Source organism: Bos indicus, chromosome 1 (genome assembly GCF_029378745.1).
Source record: "Bos indicus isolate NIAB-ARS_2022 breed Sahiwal x Tharparkar chromosome 1, NIAB-ARS_B.indTharparkar_mat_pri_1.0, whole genome shotgun sequence".
Lineage (NCBI taxonomy): Eukaryota > Metazoa > Chordata > Mammalia > Artiodactyla > Bovidae > Bos > Bos indicus.
In genome coordinates, this window is record NC_091760.1 from 144,235,446 (window position 1) to 144,260,661 (window position 25,216).

The 25,216-nt window shown below is 52.9% G+C and overlaps 1 protein-coding gene across 5 annotated transcripts; it reads left to right on the forward strand.

Moving 5' to 3' along the window:
- RRP1 (ribosomal RNA processing 1) lies at positions 1–24,093 on the forward strand. Of its 5 annotated transcripts, none has more exons than XM_070795617.1 (13): positions 1–401; positions 11,916–11,998; positions 13,392–13,449; positions 14,950–15,035; positions 15,458–15,519; positions 17,089–17,218; positions 17,314–17,378; positions 17,546–17,724; positions 20,695–20,774; positions 21,421–21,518; positions 21,632–21,651; positions 22,526–22,636; positions 23,573–24,093. In XM_070795617.1, the coding sequence occupies exons 1-13, from the start codon at positions 359–361 to the stop codon at positions 23,803–23,805; spliced, it is 1,248 nt and encodes a 415-aa protein (XP_070651718.1). In that variant the 5' UTR covers positions 1–358; the 3' UTR covers positions 23,806–24,093. The 5 variants fall into 5 exon arrangements, with proteins under 5 accessions (XP_070651718.1, XP_019819101.2, XP_070651722.1 ...); XM_019963542.2 differs by lacking the exon at positions 1–401 and adding an exon at positions 9,813–10,028; XM_019963547.2 differs by lacking the exon at positions 1–401 and adding an exon at positions 9,951–10,028 and having other exon boundaries at positions 14,901–15,035.
- The last annotated feature ends 1,123 nt before the right edge of the window (positions 24,094–25,216 follow it).

Sequence of the window (25,216 nt, forward strand, 5' to 3'; positions counted from 1 at the left end):
CTGAGCTGTGCGTCTTGTCTAGGTTTCCGCGTCCCGAGCTGGGCAGGACGCGGAGTGGAGGTGGTCCAGCCTGCCCCCTTCCGGCGTCCCGGGCCACTCAGGGCCCCCAGACCCTCTCTCCTGTGCTGGCGTCCAGGTGCCCACACTGCAGACAGGATGACAGTGATGGGTCTTGAAATGAGAGGTGTTTGGGTTCGCAGAGTAGGAGGTAGCTGGCCCTGAAAGCTGCCCAGGGCCGGGGGGAATAGAATCCCCTGCCCGGCGACCCTCATCCCTAGGCCTGGCTCAGCGCCCTGCCTGTGCTGGTCTGCTGTGCACACCATGGGCGTGTGACCCGAGGACAGGGTGAAGGGCTGACATGGACGGACAGAAGAAGCACAAAGGAGTCCAGTGGCTGCGAGGTGATGACTCCCAGGGCCTCAGGCCCGGGTGGGGGTCATGGGGAGGGCGTTAATAAAGGGTTTGGTTCTGGCCCTTAGCCTTAGGATTTAGAGTATGTGTAATATCCAGAAAAGAAAGGGTCCCTGTCTTTTTGGGGCAGGGTGGGGCTGTGCTGGGAGCTGTCTGGACAGGACTGGCCTATCAGAAAGGTCCAGCTGCCCCTCAGTGGGCGCTGGGCCTCTGCCACCCCTGGGGGCTGACTCTGCAGGTGCAGGCCAGCCCTGCCTCATGGGGGCCCAGCGTGGAGCCTCAGTGGGAGTCGCTGGTGAACAGGTGTGTGGGGAGAGGAGCCTCACTGGGAAGTGCCAGGGCAGAGCCTGGTCTGTAAATTCAGGGAAGCATGGGAGGTCAGGTGAGGTTGAGCCCTGGGGAGGTAGGAAGGAGAAACTGACACCCAGCAAAGGCCCAAGCTCAGAGAGCTGCACTTTGACAGCAGGAGCTGCAGCAAAGCAAGGGAGGGGGAGACAGCCTCAGGTCCACCCTCCTCGGTCTGAGTGAGCAATTTTTCCTTTCTGTTGTGCTGCAGACCCCCCTGTAGAATAGACAGGGCAAGAGGAGTGGGAAGTGTTGAAAGTGTTAAAGAGTTAGAAAAAACGGTTTCTAAAAAGACTGACAAAAAAGGCCTAATCTTTTGATAGCTAAAAGCAAAATCTTTTACTATACTTAATTTTCTGACATGGGTAACACTGAATCAAATGAAAGACAGCTCTTTATAGGAGTAATTTTACAGTTATTAAGTAAAAGAGGAATCAAAGTTAAAAAATCTACCATTCAATCATTTTTTACATTTGTACAAGACCACTGCCCTTGGTTTCTACAACAGGGCACTGTTAACCTAGATATCTGGGAAAAAGTAGGGAAACAGCTAAGAGCTTATTGTGTTCAGCACGGCTTGGAGAAAATCCCTACTTACACCCTTCCTCTGTGGAATATGATTAGAGATGCTTTAGATCCAGCTCATGAATTTAAAAAGGTACCTACCTGTTAAAGAGAAAAGTAAAGTTGGAAAAGTACCTGTTAAACAAAAAAGCGAATCTACCTGTTATAAAGAAAAGTGAAAATGAAGAGGCTATACCTAGCTATTGGCAGCTAAACGAATGGCTAGCCACTATGACTGCCAATGAACATGTAAAAGATAGGGATGAAAGGAAAGATCAGACCTCCCCTCAAGAGGAGAAAGATTTAGAGGAAACAGCAGCTCGATGCCATTCTGATGAGGATTGGTCTTTTTTAGCTAAAGATGCTCCTAAAAGTTTAAGAAAAACATCCCTAATCAGACCATCCGCTCCTAGGAGCTTGAGGGAAACATCCCCGATCACACCGTCCGTAAGATTTAGTCACCAAACAGTTAAAGGATCTCCGGAACAGGAGAGGACAAATAGGGGACGCTCCCATCCCCCCATGCCTCCTCCTTCATGTGGGGGTTAAGGGCCTCCGCTAGGAGTTTCCCGGAAAAGGGTTTTCTCTAGTCCCAAGGATGAATTTGATCCTCACCTTGAGGCTTCTTTTCTAGTCCCCTCTGCAGTTTAGATAGGGTAAAGAGGGTACAAAATAAATAAAAATCTTCTCTAAAATTAAAAAAAAAACGAGTTTCTCTGCATCTAAGAATAGACAAATGTTTATTGGCTCTGTGAAATATGATTAGAAATGTCCTGGACCCTTGTCATGAGGCTGTTAAATAGCCTATGGGAGGGGCTATAGCGGTGGATGGTGGTGAGTCTCCACTTTCTGCACAGATCATAATTTCTGCTATTGAAAAAAAAAAAAAGAGAGGGAGAAAGTGCTTTACCTCTTGAGGAAGGAGAGGGCTTACAGGATGCTGCGGCCGAGCGCCCTGGCGAGCTCCCTCCCTCTCTGCGCAAACCTTTAAAAAACTTATCCACCACTTTCTGATTTAAGGTGATCGCCACCGCCTCCGTTTGTGCCTCCCAGGGCCCAGGAATTCCCCACTTTGCCCCCAAACCCTCCCAAAGCATTGCCTAAGCCTGAGGAAGATAAAAAGTTTTTTGAACAGTGGAGCTTTTAAAGCAGACTGCGTGCACAATATGCAGAGCGTGCTCCTTAGAGAAAACCCCTTCAGGGGGGTCTCACCCAGGCTAGGAGAAAAGCAGAACCGGCAAGGGGATTTAGCAACAATATTAACCCCTGACATGCCGCTTACTCCAATTCCAATGGGAGTGGCTGGCCCCCTACCTGAGGACATTGTAAGATTTGTCCTGGGGCGTAGCTCGCTTTCTTTTCAAAAAATAAAAAAAAAAAGAAAAGAAATTTCGGTGGTGCCTGGTGTAGTAGATTCTGATTATATTCGAAAAATTAAAGTCTTGATCTCACCGCCTACCAAAACTGTACAAATTAATAAAGGTCAAAGAGTAACACAGCTTTTGCTTTTACCTTATTATCAGACAAGAAAAAACTTGACTTCTCAAGCTAAGAGCCACCATGCATTTAGATCTAGTGGTCTAGCCTTTTGGGTACAGGAAATTACAGCTCCAAGGCCTTTAAAAGATCTTTTAATTCAAGGGAATAAAATGTCAGGGCTGAGTTACAAGCAGTTATTTAGGCTTTTCAACATTTAGGAGACCACACCTTTAATCTTTTGACTGACTCCAGATATATTGTAGGGTTGTTTCCTCATATTGAAACTGCTAATATTCCAAAAAATAAAACTACTATCTTCTCCTTGTTATCTGATTTACAAAAGGAGATTAAACACAGAGATAAAAAATATATTGTGGGACATATTAGAGCCCATTCCAACTTGCCCGGCCGATGCCTACAGCTGCTCCCTGGTTCATCTTGTTTAAACCCTCAATATAATGTTTGCTCCTTTGTGGTGGTGTTGTGAACAATGTATGCTCTCATCTTGTTTAAATCCTCAATATAATGTTTGCTCCTTTGTAATGTTACAACGTCCACCTTATCTTATGATGTAACCACTTATTGAGTTATGCTCTTGCTGTATTACAACAACTGCAGGATTTAATGCAAACACGACGGTTTGTGGGCTTACTTATCTTGGGAATAGCAGCTTTGATAAGTGCAATTACTTCTGTTACTGTGGCAGCAATATCATTGACTCAATAAGTACATACTGCTCAATATGTTGATTCTATGTCCAAAAATGTTTCTTTAGCATTGGCAACACAGGAAGCTATAGACAGAAAATTAGAAATGAGGGTAGATGCCCTAGAGGAAGCAGTAATACATATTGGGACTGAATTGCAGGCTTTAAAAGTGAAAATGGCATTGTCCTGTCATGCTGACTACCGGTGGATATGTGTAACACCCCCGAAACTAAATGAGACAGATTTTGACTGGGAAAAGATTAAAAACCATATTTCAGATATCTGGAACAGCTCTGACATTGCCTGGGCTTCTAAGACCCACTCGAGAAGGTGTCTAAGGTGGGGCACCTTCCGCTATTCGAGAGGGTGCCTGCGGCCTCCATGGTCAGAGCTAACCTGGTGTCACGGGTCATATTGATTTTCCGCGTAAACCAAGCTACTCAGCTTCTTTTCTCCACTGAATTTTCCTACTGAGCTATCCTCATTCTATTATTCTTTATATCTTTGATGAATAAATAAATAAATAGTCGCCGATGCCGTCTCCCCTTCGAATACCCTGGATCAGCCGGGGCTGGACCCCGGCAATCTTGAGTGAAGGTGTGTCTGTGGGGTTTCTCCATTGTAACGTTACTAATTTTCCCATTAACCAATAAGTCCTTTGAGGCTATAAGAATATCATGTTGGTCATCACCCTTTTGCCACTGATTGATATCCATGGGTGGTTCTTGCCTGCGAAGCATAGCAGATTTTGGAAAGTCTCCTAAAGAAGGATAATTTGGTATGTAGAATTGTCAAGGAAAATTCAGCTGACAAGAAGAAAAAAGAGAATTTTATTTGAGCCAAATTGAGGACTATAAGCCAGGAAAAAGTCTTATAGAAAATTCTGAAGACTCTTCTGGCTGTTAGAAGTCAAAGGCATGGTCATATACATTTTTGAGACAAAGAACCATCCATCAAAATGACATACTGGCATTTTAGATACAGTTCACCAAGAATACATAGTCCAGGCAGCAAAGCCAGCAGCCAGTCACCATGACCCCCTACGAAGTTGGGAAAGAATACTATTCTTCTAAGAAGTCACATTGCCAGTGTCAGAAAACAAAACAAAACAAAACAAAAATGATCTTTATGATTGAACAGGCATTCCCACCTTTGAGGAGGTCTGGTTAATGTATAATTTGGATGCACTTGGCCATCAAAGGCAGAAGGAGGCCTGAATGGACAGAATTTTATGCTTCATTTTCTCATCCTGCCTTAAAATATAAATTTCATTTCATCTGAACAAAGACATGCATTTTTTAGTTCCACTGAATATGCAAGAAATCCTTCATCAGCTGTCAGCATCTAGTAGCTGTATACACTGTCAAGTATCTTGAGTTGTACCAAAAGTTCATTTAGCTTTTTCCGTAACATCTTAGGGGAAAACCCAATTGAACTCTTTGGCCAACCCAATATTTTTAAAGTATATGTTGCTCCATTTCATTATATTATTTTGGTGAAATTCTGTGTTGGAAGTTCACTGAATGTCTATTAAAATTGCCCTTTTCTTTGGGTTTTGTTGTCCCTTTCCTCTTTTGGCTTTTCCCAGAGCACTGTCCTCTCTGGAGTGCAAGGATTTGTTACTTTACTGCCTGGCATCTCTGCTGAGTCCTGGCTGGTGAGGCAGGGATCTTGTCCTGCTCAACATTGCCACTGCTGGTGAAAAACTTAAATAGCTTTTTCAAACAGAAAAAGCTGGATGAATAGGGCAATGAACACTTGTATTCCTCCCCTGGAGTCAATCCTTGTTACCATTTTGCTGTATCTGCTTGTGTACTACATGTATGTGATCATTTATCCATTTATTGATATCACGACATTTAACTCTCACCGAACACGTCACCGTTATTTCCTAAAAGTTGAGACATTCTTCTCCACCATGTGCTGGCAAACTATAATCACTGGGCCTAATCCTGGCCCATCACTTGTTTTTGTAAATAAATTTTTATTAGAGTCGCATCCATTCATTTACATGTTGCCTGTAGCTGCTTTAGGCACCAAAGGAGCAATTGTTTTGGCCCACAAAGATGGAAATATTGACTACCCTGCTTGTGCAGAAAAGCATTAATATAAGGCCTGACTGCTATCCTTAGGGAGTCCAGCAAATGAGTTTGACCCTTAGCTGGGAACCTGGATTTGGGGATTTTCCTCATCGCCCTTAAAACTCAACATTCAAAAACTTAAGGTCATGGCCTCCAGGCCCATCACGTCATGGCAGATAGATGGGGAAAAAGTGGAAGTAAAGCAGATTTTATTTTCTTAGGCTCCAAAATCACCGAAGATGGTCACTATGGTACTGAATAGTGTGTGGGTCGGGCTGCTCACCGCTCAAAAGCCAATACACAGGCCAGGTTGGTGGAAAGGAGAGTTTGCTTTATTTCAAATGTTGACAACTGTCTGGGGGGTAGGGTGGCAGACATTTGTCCAAAGGCCAACTGCTACCCCCTGAAAAGCAGGGGTTGAGAGGTTTTATAGACAGAGTTGGGGTGGAGAGCTTACATGCAGAAAGAGCACAGTCATCTTCAAATTGGTCGTCAGTGGTCTGACCAGCATCATCTTGGTTGTTTTAGGTGCAGTTAATCTTCAGTTCCAGGGTCCATTTGTTCCCATTTCTTTGCAGCCAGTTCTCAGACATGTGGCAGCTCATGTCCTGGGTACAGCCTGGTCATCATGTACTTAACTTTTTCACCTGGTGTTTTGGTATCTACACGACAGCTCACAGGATATGATTCAGAATGTTATCTATAGCCCTTGAGAAAGAACTACAGGTCCATGACTATGCTTAACAACTACACTATTATTACTTAGTCTCCTTAGACTGTTTTTCTTTGTTTTCACATGTTCTCATTTCTCTGATTAAACTTATTCTTTGACTAAAGTTTTCCACATACAAAAGGCAGGCAGAAGACATGGAGGGGAGGCAGGGGGCAAGGACCACAGGGTCCTGCTCTGTTTCAACTGCAACCAGGAAATTAAAAGACGCTTGCTCCTTGGAAGTAAAACTATGACAAACATACACAGTGTATTAAAAAGCGGAGACATCATTTTGCTGACATATGTCTGTATAGTCAGAACTATGGTTTTTCCCGTAGTCATGTATGCATGTGAGAGTTGGGCCATAAAGAAGGCTGAGCACTGAAGAGTTGATGATTTTGAACTGTGGTGCTGGAGAAGACTCTTGTCTTGGACTCCCTTAGACTGCAAGGAGATCAAATCAGTCAATCCTAAAGGAAATCAATCCTGAATATTCCTTGGAAGGACTGATGCTGAAAGTGAAGCTCCAGTCCTTTGGCCACCTGATGCAAACAGCCAACTCACTGGAAAAGACCCTGATACTGGGAAAGACTGAGGGTAGGAGGAGAAGGGGGAGATAGAGGATAATATGGTTGGATGGCATCCAACTCAATAGACATGAGTCTGAGCTAACCCCGGATGATAGTGAAGGACAGGGAAGCCTGGCATGCTGCTCTCCATGAGGTCGCAAAAAGTCAGACTCTACTTAGTGAGTGAACAACAACAACCCCATCACCCTAATTGTGATAAGAGTGACTCATGGGCCTAAGGCTTTTGGGCCAACAACACAGCAGGTGCTGAACATCTGCTCTCCCTGTGGGAGTCTGGAATTTGGGTGTGTCTGGTAGAGGGTGCTGTGACCAGCTCATAGTAACAACTCTGGGCTTTTTGTTTTAACTTTTTAGCAGTGTTTCAGGTCATTTGGGAGACCAGGGATCTCTGCAGTGGAAGTGGACAGTGTTGACTACTGGACCACCAGGGAAGTCCCCTAAAAGCTCCAGACTCTGACCTCTAACAAGCTCCTTCTGACATTCAATGTGTTGTCATAGCTGTTTGCTGGGAAGTTAGGGGAACACGTGCTCTTTAAACCTTTCCCTGTGCTTTGAATCCTTTTGCCATAATAAATCACAGCCAAGAGTCTTCCTAGTGAATCAACGAATCTGGGGATCCTGGGTCCCCCTGACATATGACCCTTACTGAAAAAGGCTACTGAGGGGCGCTGTCCCGGAACAGGTTCGCGACTGCCTCCCCCTGCTCTGTGTGCTGCCTCCGCCTTTCTGTGTTCCAGGCCGGTCGCAGACCTACAGGGTGAACGAGGTCAGTGCAGCGTGCCCCAAGGGTGAGGGTGCTGTAGCTGGGGGGCCCCGCCAGGGCAGCAGGCCACTGCAGGTGTAGGTGATACTCGCGCAAACCCCACTGTGACTACCCTCCCCTGGCATCATGGCGTTTTCTGATGCCCCTGGCCTGAACCAACATTCACTGGGGGGCTTTCTACAATTCCACCACTCCTCTGTCAGTGCTTGCTGGCATTCTTTGCTAAAGAAGAGCCTTCCCTCAGCAGCCAAGGGTGAGCTACAGCACCTCTCCGCCTCCCAAAAGGCGGGCAAATGCTGGCCTCCTTTTACTTGTCAGTAAATCCTGAAAGATGATGCTGTGAAAGTGCTGCACTCAATATGCCAGCAAATTTGGAAAACTCAGCAGTGGCCACAGGACTGGAAAATGTCAGTTTTCATTCCAATCCCAAGGAAAGGCAATGCCAAAGAATGCTCAAACCACCGCACAATTGCACTCATCTCACACGCTAATAAAGTAATGCTTAAAATTCTCCAAGCCAGGCTTCAGCAATACGTGAACCATGAACTTGCAGATGTTCAAGCTGGTTTTAGAAAAGGCAGAGGAACCAGAGATCAAATTGCCAACATCTGCTGGGTCATTGAAAAAGCAAGAGATTTCCAGAAAAACATCTATTTCTGCTTTATTGACTATGCCAAAGCCTTTGACTGTGTGAATCACAATCAACTGTGGAAAATTCTTAAAGAGATGGGAATATCAGACCACCTGACCTGCCTCTTGAGAAATATGTATGCAGATCAGGAAGCAACAGTTAGAACTGCACATGGAGCAACAGACTGGTTCCAAATAGGAAAAGGAGAACATCAAGGCTGTATATTGTCACCCTGCTTATTTAACTTATATGCAGAGTACATCATGAGAAACGCTGGACTGGAAGAAACACAAGCTGGAATCAAGATTGCCGGGAGAAATATCAATAACCTCAGATATGCAGATGACACCACCCTTATGGCAGAAAGTGAAGAAGAACTAAAGAGCCTCTCGATGAAAGTGAAAGAGGAGAGTGGAAAAGTTGGCTTAAAGCTCAACATTCAGAAAACTAACATCATGGCATCTGGTCCCATCACTTCATGGCAAATAGATGGGGAAACAGTAGAAACAGTGGCTGACTTTATTTTTGGGGGCTCCAAAATCACTGCAGATGGTGACTGCAGCCATGAAATTAAAAGACGCTTACTCCTTGGAAGGAAAGTTATAACCAACCTAGACAGCATATTCAAAAGCAGAGACATTACTTTGCCAACAAAGGTCCATCTAGTCAAGGCTGTGGTTTTTCCAGTGGTCATGTATGGATGTGAGAGTTGGACTATAAAGAAAGCTGAGTGCTGAAGAATTGATGCATTTGAACTGTGGTGTTGGACAAGACTCTTGAGAGTCCCTCGAACTGCAAGGAGATCCAACCAGTCCATCCTAAAGAAGATCAGTCCTGGGCGTTCGTTGGAAGGACTGACGTTGAAGCTGAAACTCCAATACTTTGGCCACCTGATGCGAACAGCTGACTCATTTGAAAAGACCCTGATGCTGGGAAAGATTGAGGGCAGGAGGAGAAGGGGACGACAGAGGATGAGATGGTTGGATGGCATCACCAACTCAGTGGACATGGGTTTGGGTGGACTCCGGGAGTTGGTGATGGACAGGGAGGCCTGGCGTGCTGCGGTTCATGGAGTCGCAAAGAGTCGGACACGACTGAGCGACTGAACTGAACTGAGAATGAATGGGGAGAAGGCAATGGCAACCCACTCCAGTACCCTTGCCTGGAAAATCCCATGGACGGAGGAGCCTGGTAGGCTGCAGTCTATGAGGTCCCTACGAGTTGGACACGACTGAGGGACTTCACTTTCACTTTACAGTTTCATGCATTGGAGAAGGAAATGGCAACCTAGTCCATTGTTCTTGCCTGGAGAATCCCAGGGACGGGGAAGCCTGGTGGGCTGCGTCTATGGGGTCGCACAGAGTCGTACGCGACTTAGCAGCAGCAGCAGCAGCAGCAGCAGCAGCAGAATGAATGGAGCCAGAGCCCCACGCACTTGTCATTACGGGGCCTTGCCACTAGGAGACGGAGGCGTGCGACCCGGGAGAATTTGGCGCGGACATGTGACGTCACGCCGAGTGCTGGAGAGGCTGGCGCGGGCGTGTGACGTCACGCAACGCGCCCAGGCATAGCGGCGAGGTAACTGGTATCGTGGGGTCTCGGCAGGGTCGCCATGGGTCCGCGAGTAAAACTCCCGCCCGAAATCCAGCTGGCGCAGCGGCTGGCGGGGAACGAGCAGGTGACCCGGGACCGGGCGGTGAGGAAGCTCCGGAAATACATCGTCGCCAGAACTCAGCGGGCCGAAGGTTGGCGCGGGGTTGGCGGGATGTGGGCGGGGGGTGTCTCGCGAACCAGGCCGGGCTGGGGGCGCGGGGGCCCGGATTGGGGGCCGGTGGCCCGAGTTAGCTGACTTTCCAACCGCGTGGAGCCTCCACGTGGTCCGCCCGGCCGGGCCGTGGCGATGCTTCCGCCTACCCCACCGCTCGCGCTCCCGCCTGTTCGAACGCTTGGCCCTGATCCCCTTATCCACGCTGACTGATTTGAAGGTGCGCGGCGTTCTCGGCCGCTATATGTCCCTCTGCGGAGGGCCACCCCCCGCCCCAGCCAAGCCCCTAATCTATTTCCAGTTCAGACTTGCCTACTCTGGGAGCAGGATCCTGTCAACCCGTATATCCCGCTACCCCTGCTCCCCACTGTTGGGCACCATGTTTTTTCTCTCAGAGCGGCGTTTGTCGCTGTTGGTAGTGTTTTCTTGTGTAATTGTTGGATTGTCGTCTGAGTTTCATGCAGCATACAGCTGTCAGAAATCACGCTCCTTAGTGGTTCTCAGAATGTGGCTCCATCAGCAACTTCAGCATCACCTGGACATTTGCTAGACATGTAAATTTGTGAGTCCCATCCAAGCCCTGCTGAGTCAGAAGCTCTGGCAGATGGGCTGTGTATGTGCTTAGTCTTGTCAGCCATCTTCTACTCTTTGTGACCCTATGGGCCATAGCCCACCAGGCTCCTCTCTCCATGGGATTCTCCAGACAAGAATACTGGAGTGGGTTGCCATTTCCTCCTCCAGGGGATCTTACCAACAGGGATGGAGCCCATGTCTCTTATGTCTCCTGCATTGGCAGGCAAGTTCTTTATCACTCATGCCACCTGGAAAGTCCAGCAATCTTTAAAGAAACCCGCCAGGTGATGCCATCCTATTAGTAAAGTCTGAGAAGCACTGCTCTGAAACTGCCAGCACATAGTTAAGAGCTCAGCCTATACCTGTTGGCTGATTTTATGTATCTGTCTTCATCAGTCAGTTTATATACTTGTCATTCAGTTCAGTTGCTCAGTTGTGTCTGACTCTTCGTAACCCCATGGCCAACTCCCAGAGCTTGCTCAAACTCACGTCCATCGAGTCAATGATGCCATCCAACCATCTCATCCTCTGTCGTCCCCTTCTCCTGCCTTCAATCTTTCACAACATCAGGGTCTTTTGCAATGAGTCAGTTCTTCTAATCAGGTGGTCAAAGTATTGGAGCTTCAGCTTCAGCATGAGTCCTTCCAATAAATATTCAGGACTGATTTCCTTTAGGATTGATTCGTTTGATCTTCTTGCAGTCCAAGGGACTCTCAGAGTCTTCTCCAACACCACAGTTCAAAAGCATCAATTCTTTGGTGCTCAGCTTCTTCACGGTCCAACTCTCACATCTGTACATGACTACTGGAAAAACCATAGCTTTGATTAGATGGATGTTTGTCGGCAAAGTAATGTCTCTGATTTTTAATATGCTGTCTAGTTTTGTCATAACGAGCCTGAATGAGGAAATGTGTAACTTTAAAATTTGAAAAGTGTGCAAAGCCCGGGTGTAACACTGGGTGACCTGTGGCCAACAGGTTCCCATGCGTAGCCACCATCCAGCCCAAGAAACTGTGACTCATTCAATTTTGAATCTGAAAAATGGAGCACAGTCTCTGATACTTGGAGATTCTCGGTAAACATTTATTGAATGAATCAAAGAACAGTTACCTGCAGGAGACCTTGCAGCCACTGGCCCAGCAGGTTCTGGGTTGGGAGGATTGGTTGAGAGCGAGGGCCAGGCGCCTGTACAGTAAGAGGACTTTGGTCTGATTCAGGCAGTCACAGTTCTCTGGCTGTTCTGGCACTGAAAGATGGTGTTCCTTTAGTCTGAATGGTCCTGTTTCTGGCGCAGGTGGTTTCACTCATGATGAGCTGCTGAAGGTGTGGAAAGGGCTGTTCTATTGCATGTGGATGCAGGACAAGCCACTGCTGCAGGTGAGCGCCCAGGAGGCTACAGAAGGCACCGGGGCCACAGTATCAGTGGGAGGGTGGACGAGCATGTTGTCAGCCCTCATTTTGCTCCAGCAGACGTACTGAGCGCAGTTTTATAGCTTTGATACTATTTTTCCTTAAGGCCTGGAGGGCCATGGCCTTGGGTTAGGGAGGGTCTCACACTTGGTGAGTTGGGCACCATAGCGATGCTGGTGAATGCCAGGGTACATTGTGGCTGAGAATTGGGTTTTCTGGCTTTTTTTGGCCGGGGGTGGGAGCGATTGTGGGCTCTTAGTACCCTGATCAGGACCAGGGATTGAACCCATTGTCCTGCAGAGGAAGCTTAGCGTCCTAACCACTGGACCACTGGAGAAGTCCCTGGGTTGCCTGTTTTGTGTTTGTCAGAGATGATGAGCTGAGTGCAAAAATGCTGGAAACGAGGGGACAGCATCCAAGTCTTCTGAGACAAGTATTTTTTCCTTTTTTCTAATTGTTTGGCCGCACCAGGTCCTAGTTGCGGCGTGTGGGATCTAGTTCCCTGACCTGGATCAAGCCTGGGCCCCCTGCATTGGGAGCATGGAATGGTCTTAGCCACTGGACCACCAGGGAAGTCCCTAGGCTTTTTTTCTTAATTGTCTTTTATAAAAATAGGCCTTATGTTTTAGAGCAGTTTTAGTTTCACAGCAACACGAGAGGAGAAGGTACTGCGATTTCTCACCTGCCACCTCCCCCCGTACTCAACACCCCCACGGGAGTGGGCCCTTTCTCACAATCCATGGACCCACCCAGCACATCATCAGCACCCAGAGTCCGTGAGGGTTGCCCTGTTGTACCATCCGTGGGTTGAGTACGTGTATCATGGCGCGTGTCCATCGCTGTGTACCTTACAAAGTGGTGTCACTGCCCTCAAGACACGCCTTTCTTGGGGGTGTCTCAGTGGGAATTGTTCACGCTTCGGAACACCCTGCGTGGTGAGGGTACTTAGTGAAGTTCAGAGGCTACACTGGGGCCCAGTGCACGAGGTGGGCTTGTACACCGAGGCGGTAGGCAGCTGCTAACCTGGGGGTCTCCTCAGCCCCCTCTCGGGTGGCTGTGTGCTCTCAGGCTCCTGCTCCCCTCCCCGCTTTGACTGTCAGTCTCCTTTACTGAGTGTTGGGCTTTGGTCAGGAGGGCAGTCCCTGCCCCTGCTTTTTGTGGGGCTAGATGGGCATGGCGTTCAGGGGAGGCCTCTTCTAGTGGTGTGAGACTTCCAGACTCCAGGCTCGCTGGGCTGTGGGGCCCTGTGGAGCCGGATCGCACGATGAGTGAGGACAGTTAAGTTTCTTCCTGCCACTGCTTGTCGCACAGAAGCCCATTTGTTCGGGGACTGAGGGCATTTGTCTTGTTTCCTGTGCAGGAGGAACTTGGCCGGACCATTTCCCAGCTTGTCCATGCTTTCCAGACCACAGAGGCACGTAAGTATCCTTGCCACGGTGAGCCCCAGCAGTGAGGCTGGATCCGCAGAGACCCAGCCCCTGAACACGAGGCCTGCGTTCTGAGGCTGGGAGCGAGGGCCCCATCCCGGCCAGTGTTTGCTGGTGCGGGAGAGGCTATTCTGCTTTCCAGCATGTGTTCCTCACTCACCCAGGACAGAGGTCTGGAGCTGTCCGAGATCTGGAGGGCTAATGCCTTCCATTTAGAATCTTGGTGGAAGCTGTGGAGTGTCCGCAGCTGACGGCGTGTGCTCCCTGCAGTGTGTCTTCCTGAGTCTTCTTTGGACCAGCATCAGGGATCCTCAGCCCTGTCGCCTGCCCTTTGGCATCACTTGTGTCTTTAGAAATCCTGATGTGTATGTAGACCCTGGTCCTGTTGAGCCGAGCTGTGGGGATGGGGCCCGTGTGCCAGCATCTGTGACCTCCCTACCCTGCTCCAAGGGCAGCCAAGGCTGGGCGGTCTCCCTGGCCTGGACCTTGGGACCACTGGGACCATTGCTGGTGGTGCCCTGGCTGTGTGGGTAGGTGTAGTTCGGTTATGGTTAAGTAGCCAAAGTCATCAGAAGCAGGGGTTGTGCAGTTACAGACACTACTTTCTTCTCTCGGGAGACTGTCTGTACTGCATGTGAGGAAGTCCAGTCTCTGTAAGTTTCACCTTTTAAGAACATGCAGAAACGTTTCCGTGCTCAGCACGAGGGCGGGTACAGAGCGTTCAGTTGGTGACGCTTGAGCGAGGTAATGGACGCAGTTCTGTCCTTCCCTGGGCTGTCTGACCAGCCCTCTCTCTGGGGATGCTCTGCAGCAGGCGATAGTGGTGGCCTTCGTGTCCTGAGTCAGGGCATCAGCAGGCCAGGATCCCTTCAGGCCTCTTCTCTGGGAGTGTGGATGGCCGTCTCTTCCTGTGTCCTCACGTGGCCGTCTGGCTGTGCATATCTGTGTCTTGAATCACCAGTGGCCTTTTCTCTTCATCGCCTCTTTAAAGACCTGTCTCCCAAGTATAGTTATATACTGAGGGTTGAGGATTAGGACTTTGGGGACCTGGTTGAACCCACAGCCCCCTGGTCCTAACATACCTGTTATTGGCAGGGTTTTGTGTTTGATCAGGTCAGTGGATCCAGTGGGGTAAGTGGTGGGGTGGGGTGTAGGTGATGGGGCAGGAGCAGTGGCAGTGCTTGCGTGGGGAGGTGCGGCCTGGGCAGCACCTCTCCTGCCAGGCCTCACCTTCTCTTTACGCTTGATGTTCAGAGGATGTGGCTATGGTTCAGGCTTGTGGCTGGGCTGTACTTTTCTTTCTGAGGTTCCTGAAAGTCCCATTTTTAAAGCAGATCCGCAGCACTGCTCTTAGCGCACTCAGGCCGAGGAGCCCCAAGGCCACTGCCGTGGGACCTCCTGACCAGGTTTCTTCATGGTCTCTGCTCTCCCCTGCCCTCCAGAGGTGGCTGCCGCTTCCCCCCAACCCTTCTGGTCTTGTCCCTCCCCCAGAGCACCTGTTCCTTCAGACCTTCTGGCAGACCATGAACCGTGAGTGGCCGGGCATCGACAGGCTGCGTCTGGACAAGTTTTACATGGTGAGGATGTGGCCCGCTCCCCGCAAGGGGCCCCACAGTGCTGGGCTGGGGAACAGCGCTCCGGGAGCCGAGCTCGGCGTCCAGTCACCTGGTCTTGGTGCCCCTGCCCAATAGTGGCGAGGGCAAGGCCCCTGAGGGGTGAGCACCGCGTGGCACAGACCTGTGTGTCTGGAGGCTTCGCTCCCGCAGAGGGGCTTCTTCTCGTCCTATTTTCACTCTGGGAACATCCATCATAGCCATCAGTCCTGGTGCTACGGTCACTCCCCAGCGTCCATCCTGCTGCTCCTGGGAGGCTGGCATCCCGGCCCGGGGCCCAGCCCCCAGCCACTCTGGAGGGCCCATGGTGCACAGTGGGCACACAGATGGCAGGCAGCGGGGATGTCTGGGCTGGGCTGCTCACGGGGTCTCCTCCTGTGCCACAGCTCATGCGGATGGTCCTACGCGAGGCCCTGACGGTGCTGCAGACGCAGGGATGGGACGAGAGGTGGGTGCCGCAGCCGCCCGTGCTGCTCACACCCATTGCTGGGTGGTCTGTATCCTTCCAGACTGAGGGTCTGTGTTTCCTGGCTCACCTTAGGCCTCCCTAGCAACTGGCAGCTGGGTGGGCTCCTCCAGTAGGGCTGGGCAGGGCTCTGCTGGTCTTAGCTATCCCTCCCTGCTAGTCCCTCCTGGAGACAGGTGGGCAGGGCTCCCTGGGCAGATGGGCGGGGCTACTGCTGCCTGGACCTGTCTGTCACCCGCGGCCCTGCGTCCTGGTTCCGCCAGCCAGCAGGTTTCCAAACCTCCAGGGGGCGGTCTGACATCACAACATAAAGTGAGTTTCTGCAGATTCATGTTTTAAAGTTTTTGAAATTAAATTTTTTAAAAAACTTTTTTTTTTAATGATAGGGGGGATGTGTGCTCAGTATAAAGAACCCAGAAAAACTTTTTAAAGACATTGAAAAGCAATTTTAATTCCAGCAGACAAGTATTTAAAAAAATTTTTTTTTTGGCTGTGCTGCATGGGTCGGGGGGCCTCAGTTCCCCAACCAGGGTTTGAACCCCAGTTTGAACCCTGGCCATGGCAGTGAAAGCTGGAATCCACTAGGCCACCAGGAGACTCTGACAATTACTCTTAAAATATGGTGGTGTTCTGTGTTTGGTACAAAAGGGAGTTGGGTGTGGAATTTATAGAGACTGCTTTTTTATTTTACTGAAAGTGTGTCCAAACATCCCACCTGAGTGTCCTGCCGCCACCAAATTTGGGGAGGGCAGGTGCTAGGGGAAAGGGCTTAGAAACAGCAGATTTTGAATTGATTTGTGTTTAAAAAGTGATGGTAAAGTAATTTATTTTTAAGCATAAGGATAATAAATCTAGGACCCAGATGTCAAAACAGCTGCCAGACTGGAAAGGGCAGCTTACGGCCCGCATCGCTGTAGGACTTTTCCATCTTCTGGATTACAGAGTTCAAGTCTTAGCCCTGGCCTAACCTCCAGCCAATAAAAAATCACCAGGAGTTGGACTGTAGTTACTGGAGCTGTTTTTCTACATTGAGAATGGCTGTGGGTAACTTGACTCCACGTTTAGGGCCAGGCTGCCTCTGGTTTTTAGTGATCTTCATCCTTAAAAATCCTGTGAAGGCCTGAGGCTGGCAGTGTCCCTCATATCAGGATTTAGGGCTCTGCTGTCTTGGTCGAGGGGAGGGGGTGGTGCAGGGTTTGCAGTGGGCTCAGTGGAAGCGATGGTATTACTTGTGTTGACTTGGGGGGTGTTGTTAGGAAGGTAGTTCCATCCTCGTTGTTGCTGGTAATTCAGCCTCAGATCCTTAATGAAGAAGCTGGTAGCCTCCCGTTGCCCTGTGTAAACAGCTAGTTTATCTGCTTTTCTGGCTCTTTTCCATTCTCACACATGTAATAGACTGAGGGTGACATTCGGTAAGTATGTGTGTGTCATGGCCTGGAGGAGAGGTCTCCGGCCCCGGCCTGGGTCACTTCTGGTCCAGGGACAGCACCCTGGTGCTGCTGGTGTCAGCGGCCCCTGGTGCTGCTGCCTGACTTGCCGCTTCTTCCGCAGACAAACCGAACGGCTGCTGGAGCTGCTAACGACAGAGATCCTGCACCCGGACAGTGAAGCCCCCAACGGGGTGAAGAGCCACTTCATCGAGATCTTCCTGGAGGAGCTGACCAAAGTGGGCGCCCACGAGGTAGGTGGTCGGCAGCTGGGCAGGGTGAGGGGGGCAGTAGCCAGGCTGCTCGGTGCCTGTGGCCTGGGAGCTGAGCCCCAGCCCTCTCCCTGCAGCTGACCGCGGACCAGAACCTCAGGCTCATCGGGCCCTTCTGCACGATCGCTGCCCAGACTCAGGAGTGAGTGCTGTCTCCCGCCTGCCTCCTCTGTTCTGTTGAGTCCCTGAGGAGCTGCCCTTGGAAGATGCCATGTGCTCACAACAGTCCAGCGAGGTCCAGAGGCCAGCATGGGGAGGGGCGGGCTCAAGCATGGTCCATCCTGACGGCGGCTCTGTGTTTCCCCTCAGCTCCCTGGTTTTGCACAACATCGCTCAAGGCATCTTTGAAACAATCGTGGAGCAGGCCCCACTGGCCATTGAAGAGCTCATGAATGAACTGGAGGAGGAGGAGCTGTCAGAGGAGGAGGAGCTGTCGGAGGAGGAGGAGGCGCAGGAGCCGGGCCTGCTGTCCAGAGAGCCCCTTAAAGGTGAGGACCGCACGCCCCAGGGTGACAGCCTGTCCTGGTCCCAGCCTGCGGTGGACCCCCACCTTCCTCTCCTGTCCCACCCCCTTGCTTCTACTCTTACCCCTGAAGTCTGTTCTCAGTGTGGCAGCTGGGCTGACCTTGGAATAAACCCATGTGCCGGTCGCTCTCCTGGCGCCCACTCCATGGCCCCCGCCTCCTCACAACTCCCCAGGCTCTGTTCCTGTCGCTGGGTATCCGCCCCGCCCCTGTGGGGTCTCTGCCCTCTGTCACTCCTGCCCTGCCCTGCCCACCGTTTAGAGTGCAGCCTCCCAGTCCCTACCCAGCTTGCTCAATGGGCATTTCCATGGTGGGTCACTTTTTGGAATAAATCACTTAAAATTACATAAGTCACTTGCTCATCTTTCTGGCCTGTCTCCCACCACTGGGTGCCCAGCCCCACCCACCAGGGTGGGAGCTGTGTGTCCCTGATGTTGGGAGTGGGGCCCGGTGGATCAAGCTGGACGAGGGAGAGGGTATGAACGAAGAGTAGCAGGCAGCTCGAGTGAGCGTCCCGCTTGGAGGCCGGGCCCGTGGGCCTGCGTCGACAGTGTCCGGTCCAGCCCGTCCACCTTGTGCTAAGTGGGTCCTTGGGGGGCGCCAGCTAGGCTCATGGCCGTGTCCTCGGGGGAACTGTGTGGTGGATCCTCGTGCCTTTAGGGGTGCGTGTCCTCCACCAGCTTCAGACTTTTTCACCCCGGCGTTTTGTTGTGGAACACACGTGACGTGAGGTCTACCAGCTTAGCCGTGTGTAAGTGCACAGCTCAGTGGCACTAAGTGTGTTCGCATTGTACAGCTGTCATCACTGTCCGTCTCTGGAACTTCTCATCTTCCCAGACCGAAGCTGTCGCCGTGCCTGCCCCTGCCCAGCTCAGCTCCTGGCACCGGGCGCCCTGCTGTCAGTCCTGTGAGCCTGCCTGTCGGCGTCTGTGTCTGTAGCAGCGGGCTCTCACAGTCTGTGTCTCTGTGTCTGGCTTAGCTCCCCGAGCCGCGCCGTATCGTGTGTGGGAATGCTTGAGGCTGAGCGATGCAGCATTGAACGTGTAGTCCGTGTTTTGTCCTGCGTTGGTAGGTGGAGTTTGGAGTTGCTTCCGTGTTTCTCTGTTGTGGTTAATGCTATTATGAACACGGGTGTACGAATATCTGTTTGAGACCCTGCTTTCGATCCTTTTTGGTCTGTGCTCAGAGTGGGATCGCTGGGTCCTCGGGTAAGCCGTGCTTAACTTTCTAGGAACCGCCACCCTGTTCGCACAGCGGCGGCCTCGTGTGCGTCCCGGGCGGCAGTGCGAGAGGGCTGCGGGCCCCGCGTTCCGTCTCCTGCCGCCTTTGACAGCGGTGCTCCTCCTGAGTGGAGTGCTGTGGAGAGGGGAAGAGAGGGCTGCGGTCCCCGCGCTCCATCTCCTGCCGCCTTTGATAGGCCGCCTTTGACAGCGGCGCTCCTCCTGAGTGCAGTGCTGTCGAGAGGGCTGCGGTTCCCCCGCGCTCGTCTCCTGCCGCCTTTGATAGGCCGCCTTTGATAGCGGCGCTCCTCCTGAGTGCAGTGCTGTCGCCGGGGTTGCGGTTTCGTTTCCCTAGTGACTGTGGGTGTTAGGCACCTTTTCATGCGCTTGTTGGCTCTTCACGTATTTTTGGAGGAATGTTTACTTAAGGCCTTGGCCCATTTTTTGAGTCATTGTTTTTTCATTGTGTTTTAGGAGGCCTTCATATGTTCTGGCATCTTCCCTAGTAGCTCAGTTGGTAAAAGAATTTGCCTGCAATGCAGGAGACCCTGGAGACGAAATGGCACCCCACTCCAGTACGCTTGCCTGGGGAACCCCATGCACAGAGGCCCTGGCGGGCTGCAGTCCGTGGGATCGCGGAGAGTCGGACGCTTGCTCTTTCCGGTGTTCTGGCTGTAGCTCCTCCCCAGGTTATGATGTGCAGGAGTCTTCTTAACTCTATTCATGGTCCCTTGATGTACAGATTTGAAAGTTCTCATCAAGTCTGGTTGTCTTAATTTTCCATGTTACCTGTGCCTTTAGTCTAAGAAATCGTGGCCAGATCCAGTCTCCTGAGGCTTTTGCCCTATGTTTGCATCTGAGTTTCGCTGTTTTGTTTCTTTCTTTAGGTCTTTGGTCCGTGTTGAGTTAATTTGGTCTAGCTTCTTTCTCTGTGTGTTGATGTCAGGTATACTGGCACGTTTGTTGAAGGGACCATCCTTTGGCCCCTGGATGGTCCTGTGCCTTGGGGGGAGGTCATTGGATGGCAGGAGCAAGAGTTGATTGCTGCAGCCTCTGAGGCCAACGCCCTTGCTGGCGCCCCTGGCTTTCCCATTGGTCAGCCATCCCCCTCAACACTCTCCAGCCGTCTTGGACGTCCTTCCTGGCCCTCCTTCCCCTCCTCCTTGTCCTCAGTAGCCTGAGTGACCAGCGCAGATGGACCCAGGGGCCCACGGTGGCCCAGGGCCTGCCCACAGCCCTGCTGTTGTCATTCTTTGCCACACGTGCTCGCCCCTCAGGCCAGCTGGTGATCGAAGCTGTCCTCTGTAGGTGGAGACGGCAGGGCCCCAAGTGTCTGGTGTCCGCTCCCTCACCCGAAACGGCTCTCCCTGCTCGCCTCTTAGTCCAGGCCGCCCCGTGGCCAGACAGCCCCCTTCCTCCTCCTCCTCCTGGGGCTCCTGGCCTGCCAATCCTGCCTGAGGTGCCCCTTGTTTTGTCAGCCCCTCCCGGTTTCACTGGAAGTGATCAGGCCCCACCGCCTCTGGGACGGCTCTTTGGTTCCCTGTCTGTGGAGGCACTGCTGCCCTGGGGCAAGGCCCTCGGCGCTCCTGCCATCCCACTGTGAGCTCCTGAGCCCAGCTGTGGCCCTGGCAGGCAGAGTGCCTGGGCCCCAGGTTGGGCCTGTAGCTCCCGCGGTACTAGGCATGTCTAAGTCCGTGGGGCCCTTCTGTTCTAGGTTCGGTCTGCAGGACTCAGCGCCCCCTGGACCAGCAGGCAGGAGATGACGATGAGGACGGCACCAGCACTGTCCTCCAGGTGTGTGGCTGGGTCTGTGGGCTGAGCTCTCAGCTCTGCACGTCAGGCAGGGCGGCATCTGTCCGCCTGGGACTGGGTGGGAGGCAGGGACCCCGGAGGCTCGACTGTAGAACACAGACTGGTTGAAAGGGGAGTTGGGGACTGGGCCCCGGGAGGCTGAGCCCAGGTTTCCCCGCTCGGCAGTCACCCCGCCTCTGCTCCCGGCCCCTTCGGGTGCTGGGGCCACTGGGGTGGGACGTGCTGAGTGGGGCCCTTCCAGGTCCCCGTCGGAGCCTGAGCTCAGCAGACAAGATTGGGGACTTCAGGTGGATTGGACCCGTAGGGGCCTTCCTAGTCAGTGTCAGATGTTGATTACTTGATGAGTTAATAAGATTTTAGATGTCTTGGGCTAAATTCACCAGATTAATTTTGCTTGTTCCATCCTGCTTGTTTTGACGTGGCTCCCGGAGGACTTACAGTTGTGCAGAGGCTCACCATGCGGCCCCTCATGTCCGCTGGGGCCGGCGTCTGCCGGGTGGAGGCGGGTGTGGGGGCACAGCGGGGGCATCGGGCGGCTGAGCGTTGGTCCTCCTGCTTGTTCCCTGTGGGTCTCCTCCTGGGATCCCCTGGGGGCTGACAGCCTCTGCGGCATCTCTCTGTTGAACAGTTCGACTACAAGGCTGTTGCCGACAGACTGTTTGAGATGGCCAGTCGCCAGGACACCCCTCCGCAGAACAGGAAGCGCCTCTACAAAGTGATCCGGAAGTGAGTGCCCTGGCCCTCTGGTCCACCCATCTTCAGAGATGGTTGGGAGGGCCTTCCCTAGGGGCGACCCCTCCTCGTCAGGCGTGTGGTGAGTGACTCTCTCGTCCCTCCAGGTTGCAGGCCCTCGCAGAAGGTGAGCACTGGGCGCCAGGCGCGACGGCATCTCGTCCTCCCAGGAGTGGATCGGGCCATGCGTGCTCACCCCCCGGCACCGGTGGCTGTGGGGAGGCCAGTGGTGCTAATTTCGGGGAGGCTGCTGCGGGCCTGTGCAGCTCTCGTCCTGGTGAAGCCCAGGGGTTCTCAGGGCTGAGTGTGTGGGGTGAGGGGTGGCTGGCCCGAGAACCTGAATTTCTAGCAAGTTCCCTGGGCCGGCCACATTGCTGCCTGTGGTGCAACATATGGCTCCACTTCTTGGTGTGTGGCTGGTGGAGCTGTATGGCTTGTTCTGAAAGACAGCTTCCTAGAAAGCGTAAGATTGAAGATGTAAGTGTTTCCCCCAAACATTTCATTATGAAAAAATTTAAATACGTGCAAAGTCTCAGGGATTCTACAGTGAGTAGTTAGATTCTACTATCAGTGTTTTCTCATCTTTGATTTATCATATGTCTACCCCCACCCCTCAGTCAGAGCATACTTTCTAAATACTCCATGCTGGGGCAGTACTTTCTAGGTGAAGTTACAGAGCACGTGAACATGGGGTTCGTCTGGTGGGTTTTGACTGACATACGCTTGTGTGACCCAAACCCGTCAGTATTCTGAAGGATCTTCTGCCTCTCCCCAGCTAAGTATACGTGAGGCAGAGCGTAACGCGTTCAGCGCTCCACGTGGGCTCTGCCAGACAGTGTCTGGCAATGCCCTGTGAGCTGCCCTTGGCCGTGTGGGAATCAGACCAGGGCTCCTTGCCCAAAGCTCATGGCTGCGGTGCTCGTGGGGTGCTGGGGGCCGTGGAGGCACGGACCATAAGCACCCTGGCCTGCAGCCTCCTGAGCGCCTGCCTTGGTCCGCAGGCCTCTTCCCTGAACCTGACATCCCAGAAGAAGCATACCGGAATCCGCGGGGCGGGAGGCGGGTGAGAATGAAGAAGCGCTTGTCCGGATCCCAGCTGCAGGACAAGACAGGTAGTCCTGGTGGTGCTGGCTTCGTTACCCGTGTTCTATTCCCCCCCCTCCCCTGCTCGTGTGACTGCAGCCTGTCTCCCTCTAGACGTGACTCCCTGCCTCCCTCCCCAGCCTGCTGCAAGCCTCCTGCCCCACCCCCGACTGCCCACGTGTCCTGGAGATGTGGCACCCTGGCCCAGACGCCCTCGCAGTCCTCCCCATTCTCCTTCCCTGCGGCCTGGTCTGGTGCCTCTTCCTGACCCTTTTCCGTCTTTGGTTTGACCTGCTCCACGCCTCCCCTTGCTCCTCTGCAGCATCCTTAGGAACTCCCTTGATTTTAGAGGCTCCCCCCCCCTCCCCCGTGCTCTCTCCTTCCCACCCTTCTTGCTCCTTTCCCCTGCCCCTTTCCCTCCCTCCTCCCCTCCCTACCAGCTGTACACAGGCCAGTGGCTGGAATGCGACCCGCCCTGTGAAGGGCCTCCATTCACCCCTGCACCAGCCCAGGCCAGTCCTGTCCGGGTCCGTTGGTGCCAGGCTGCTCTGCAGTCTGAACGTCTTATGCACCCACGCCAGGCTGGGCCCTGGATGCCACTCACAGCTGTCGCGTTGACTGAGCTCCAGCCCCACCTTCTCAGCAGCCCCCCCGCCCCTGTGCACTGAGCCTGGGCCCCCCCGTCCATCTCGTCTTCGCCCACGTCCCTCTCTCCCGGTCCTGTCCTCACTCTGGTCGTCCTAAAGGCCCACTTCCCGGCCAGTCTCCGTAGGTTGTGTGCCCACCTGGTGGCTGTGGACCTCCCAGTCTCACTGATGCAGGCCCCTGGGTGGCTGACTCAGGTCCATTCCCAGCGCCGTCATGCTGAACACTGTGTCCCTGCCACCCGGGCCCAGCACCCCAGACAATCTCAGGAGTCAGAGCCGACCTTCTTGATGCTTCGTTCATTCAGCCTTGTGTTTCAGGGAGACATGCAAAGGAGGCCTTACATTCAGACTCGAGCCCAGGATCCACGAGGAGGAGGCGGCAGCAGAGAGCAGGCGGTGACCCCCCTGTGCCCCGGGAGCGGCCTGGGGGCCATGGCGGGAGAGGGGCCCCCAGGAGGCAGCGGCGGCCTCGGGTGGGGGCCAAAGCAAAGATAGCCAGTTGCCAGGAGCCAAAGGCGAAAAGGAAGCGGACCCCAGAGGGCCAGAAGTGACATCTCCCAGGCCCCCTGGGAAAATGAGGGGACAAGACAGTTGGGCCGGGTCCCCAAGACTCCAGAAACTGACTGCTCCCCAACTTACTGTGTCAAGAGGCAGCCGAGGCCAGGACTCACGGGGTCAGGCCCTCACTTGGTGCCCACGTTCCAGAAACACTGCGGCTGTGCTCACCTCAGCCAGGCCTGCAAAACCTGGGACTGGAGGCCCCCACAGACACCCTCCTTGGGCAGGAGACTGGCCACTCGGCTGGTGTCGATAAATAAACGTGCCACGTGGTGCCTACACGCCAGTCCTGCCCTGGTGTGGTTTCACGGGATGTCCAGTCGCATGGCCTGGCAGGTGCCCGGCGGTTTTGGTGGTGTGCCCCCAGAGCCTGTGTGCATCTTCCTCAGACCCTGGAGACGATGCCAAGTGTTAACAGTGTCGTCTGCACGTGTACTTCATCAGCTCGGGGTGAGAGCTGACAGTGCTGTGTGCTTTGTGCCAACCTTGTCACGTGGGTGGGAGGGTCAGCTCCCCACCCACCCCTTCTCTGTGACCTGGAGGCAGAGCTGGGCCTGAGGTCCCACGGGCATCTGCCCACCAGGCCCCCTGCTCCTTTCCCCTGGGGTTCAGCTCCTGGCCCGAGCCCTGACTAGACAGGAAATAGAAACGGGATGCAGTGCAGTATGGGCTCGGGGGGGCTTCCAGGTGGAGCTGTGCCCGCAGCAGAGGGCTGCCTGGGTTTCAGGTGGGTGTCTCCAGCCGGGCTGGCCTCTGCCGGGCCGAGGTGTGAGGCTGAGCCCAGCGAGAGGCCCAGCTTCGGGAGAGCCCGTTGAGGCTGGAGCTGAACTTCAGTTTACAAAGCCCAGCTGTGTGCAGGCTCGTGCCCCCAGGAGGAGGTCCCCAGGGGCCCCCTTCCAGTCCATGTCGGGGCAGGCGGTGGGGAGATTGGAGGGGAGGGGAGTGTTAAGTCCCCAAGTTCACGGTGCTTCTCTCCCCTGTTGACAGAAGTAGTCAACAGTCTGTGATAGGAATAGAAGAGTTTTATCTGAGCCAGACTGAGGACTGGAACCCAGAGGACAGCCTCTCAGAGGGCTGAGGCGCTGCCCCAGAGAAGCAAGGTTTTCAGCACAATTTGTTTTTTGGCTGCCCCACCTGGCCTGCGGGGTCTTCCCCGGCCAGGAACTGAACCTGTGCCCAGTGTGTTGGGAGCTTAGAGTCCTAACCACCGGACCACCAGGGAAGTCTTCCGCACAGGTTTATGTCTTGTCAGAACAAAAAGTACCGACAAGTCAGGGACACTTTCCTTCATGGTTTCAGAACCAGGCCCACAGGTGCACAGTGAGTCAGCAGGGCCTTGGCACCTGGGCAGGAGTCTTAGGGAAGGACTGGTGTCCCAGGAAAAGAGGCACTTAATCTTTAATT

Coding starts and splice junctions, on each gene's coding strand:
- RRP1 (XM_019963542.2), top strand. CDS start 9,896: ATGGGTCCGCGAGTAAAACTCCCGCCCGAAATCCAGCTGGCGCAGCGG. Junction 15,520..17,088: donor ACGCAGGGATGGGACGAGAG/GTGGGTGCCGCA, acceptor CTTCTTCCGCAG/ACAAACCGAACGGCTGCTGG. Junction 17,725..20,694: donor GTCCAGAGAGCCCCTTAAAG/GTGAGGACCGCA, acceptor CTTCTGTTCTAG/GTTCGGTCTGCAGGACTCAG.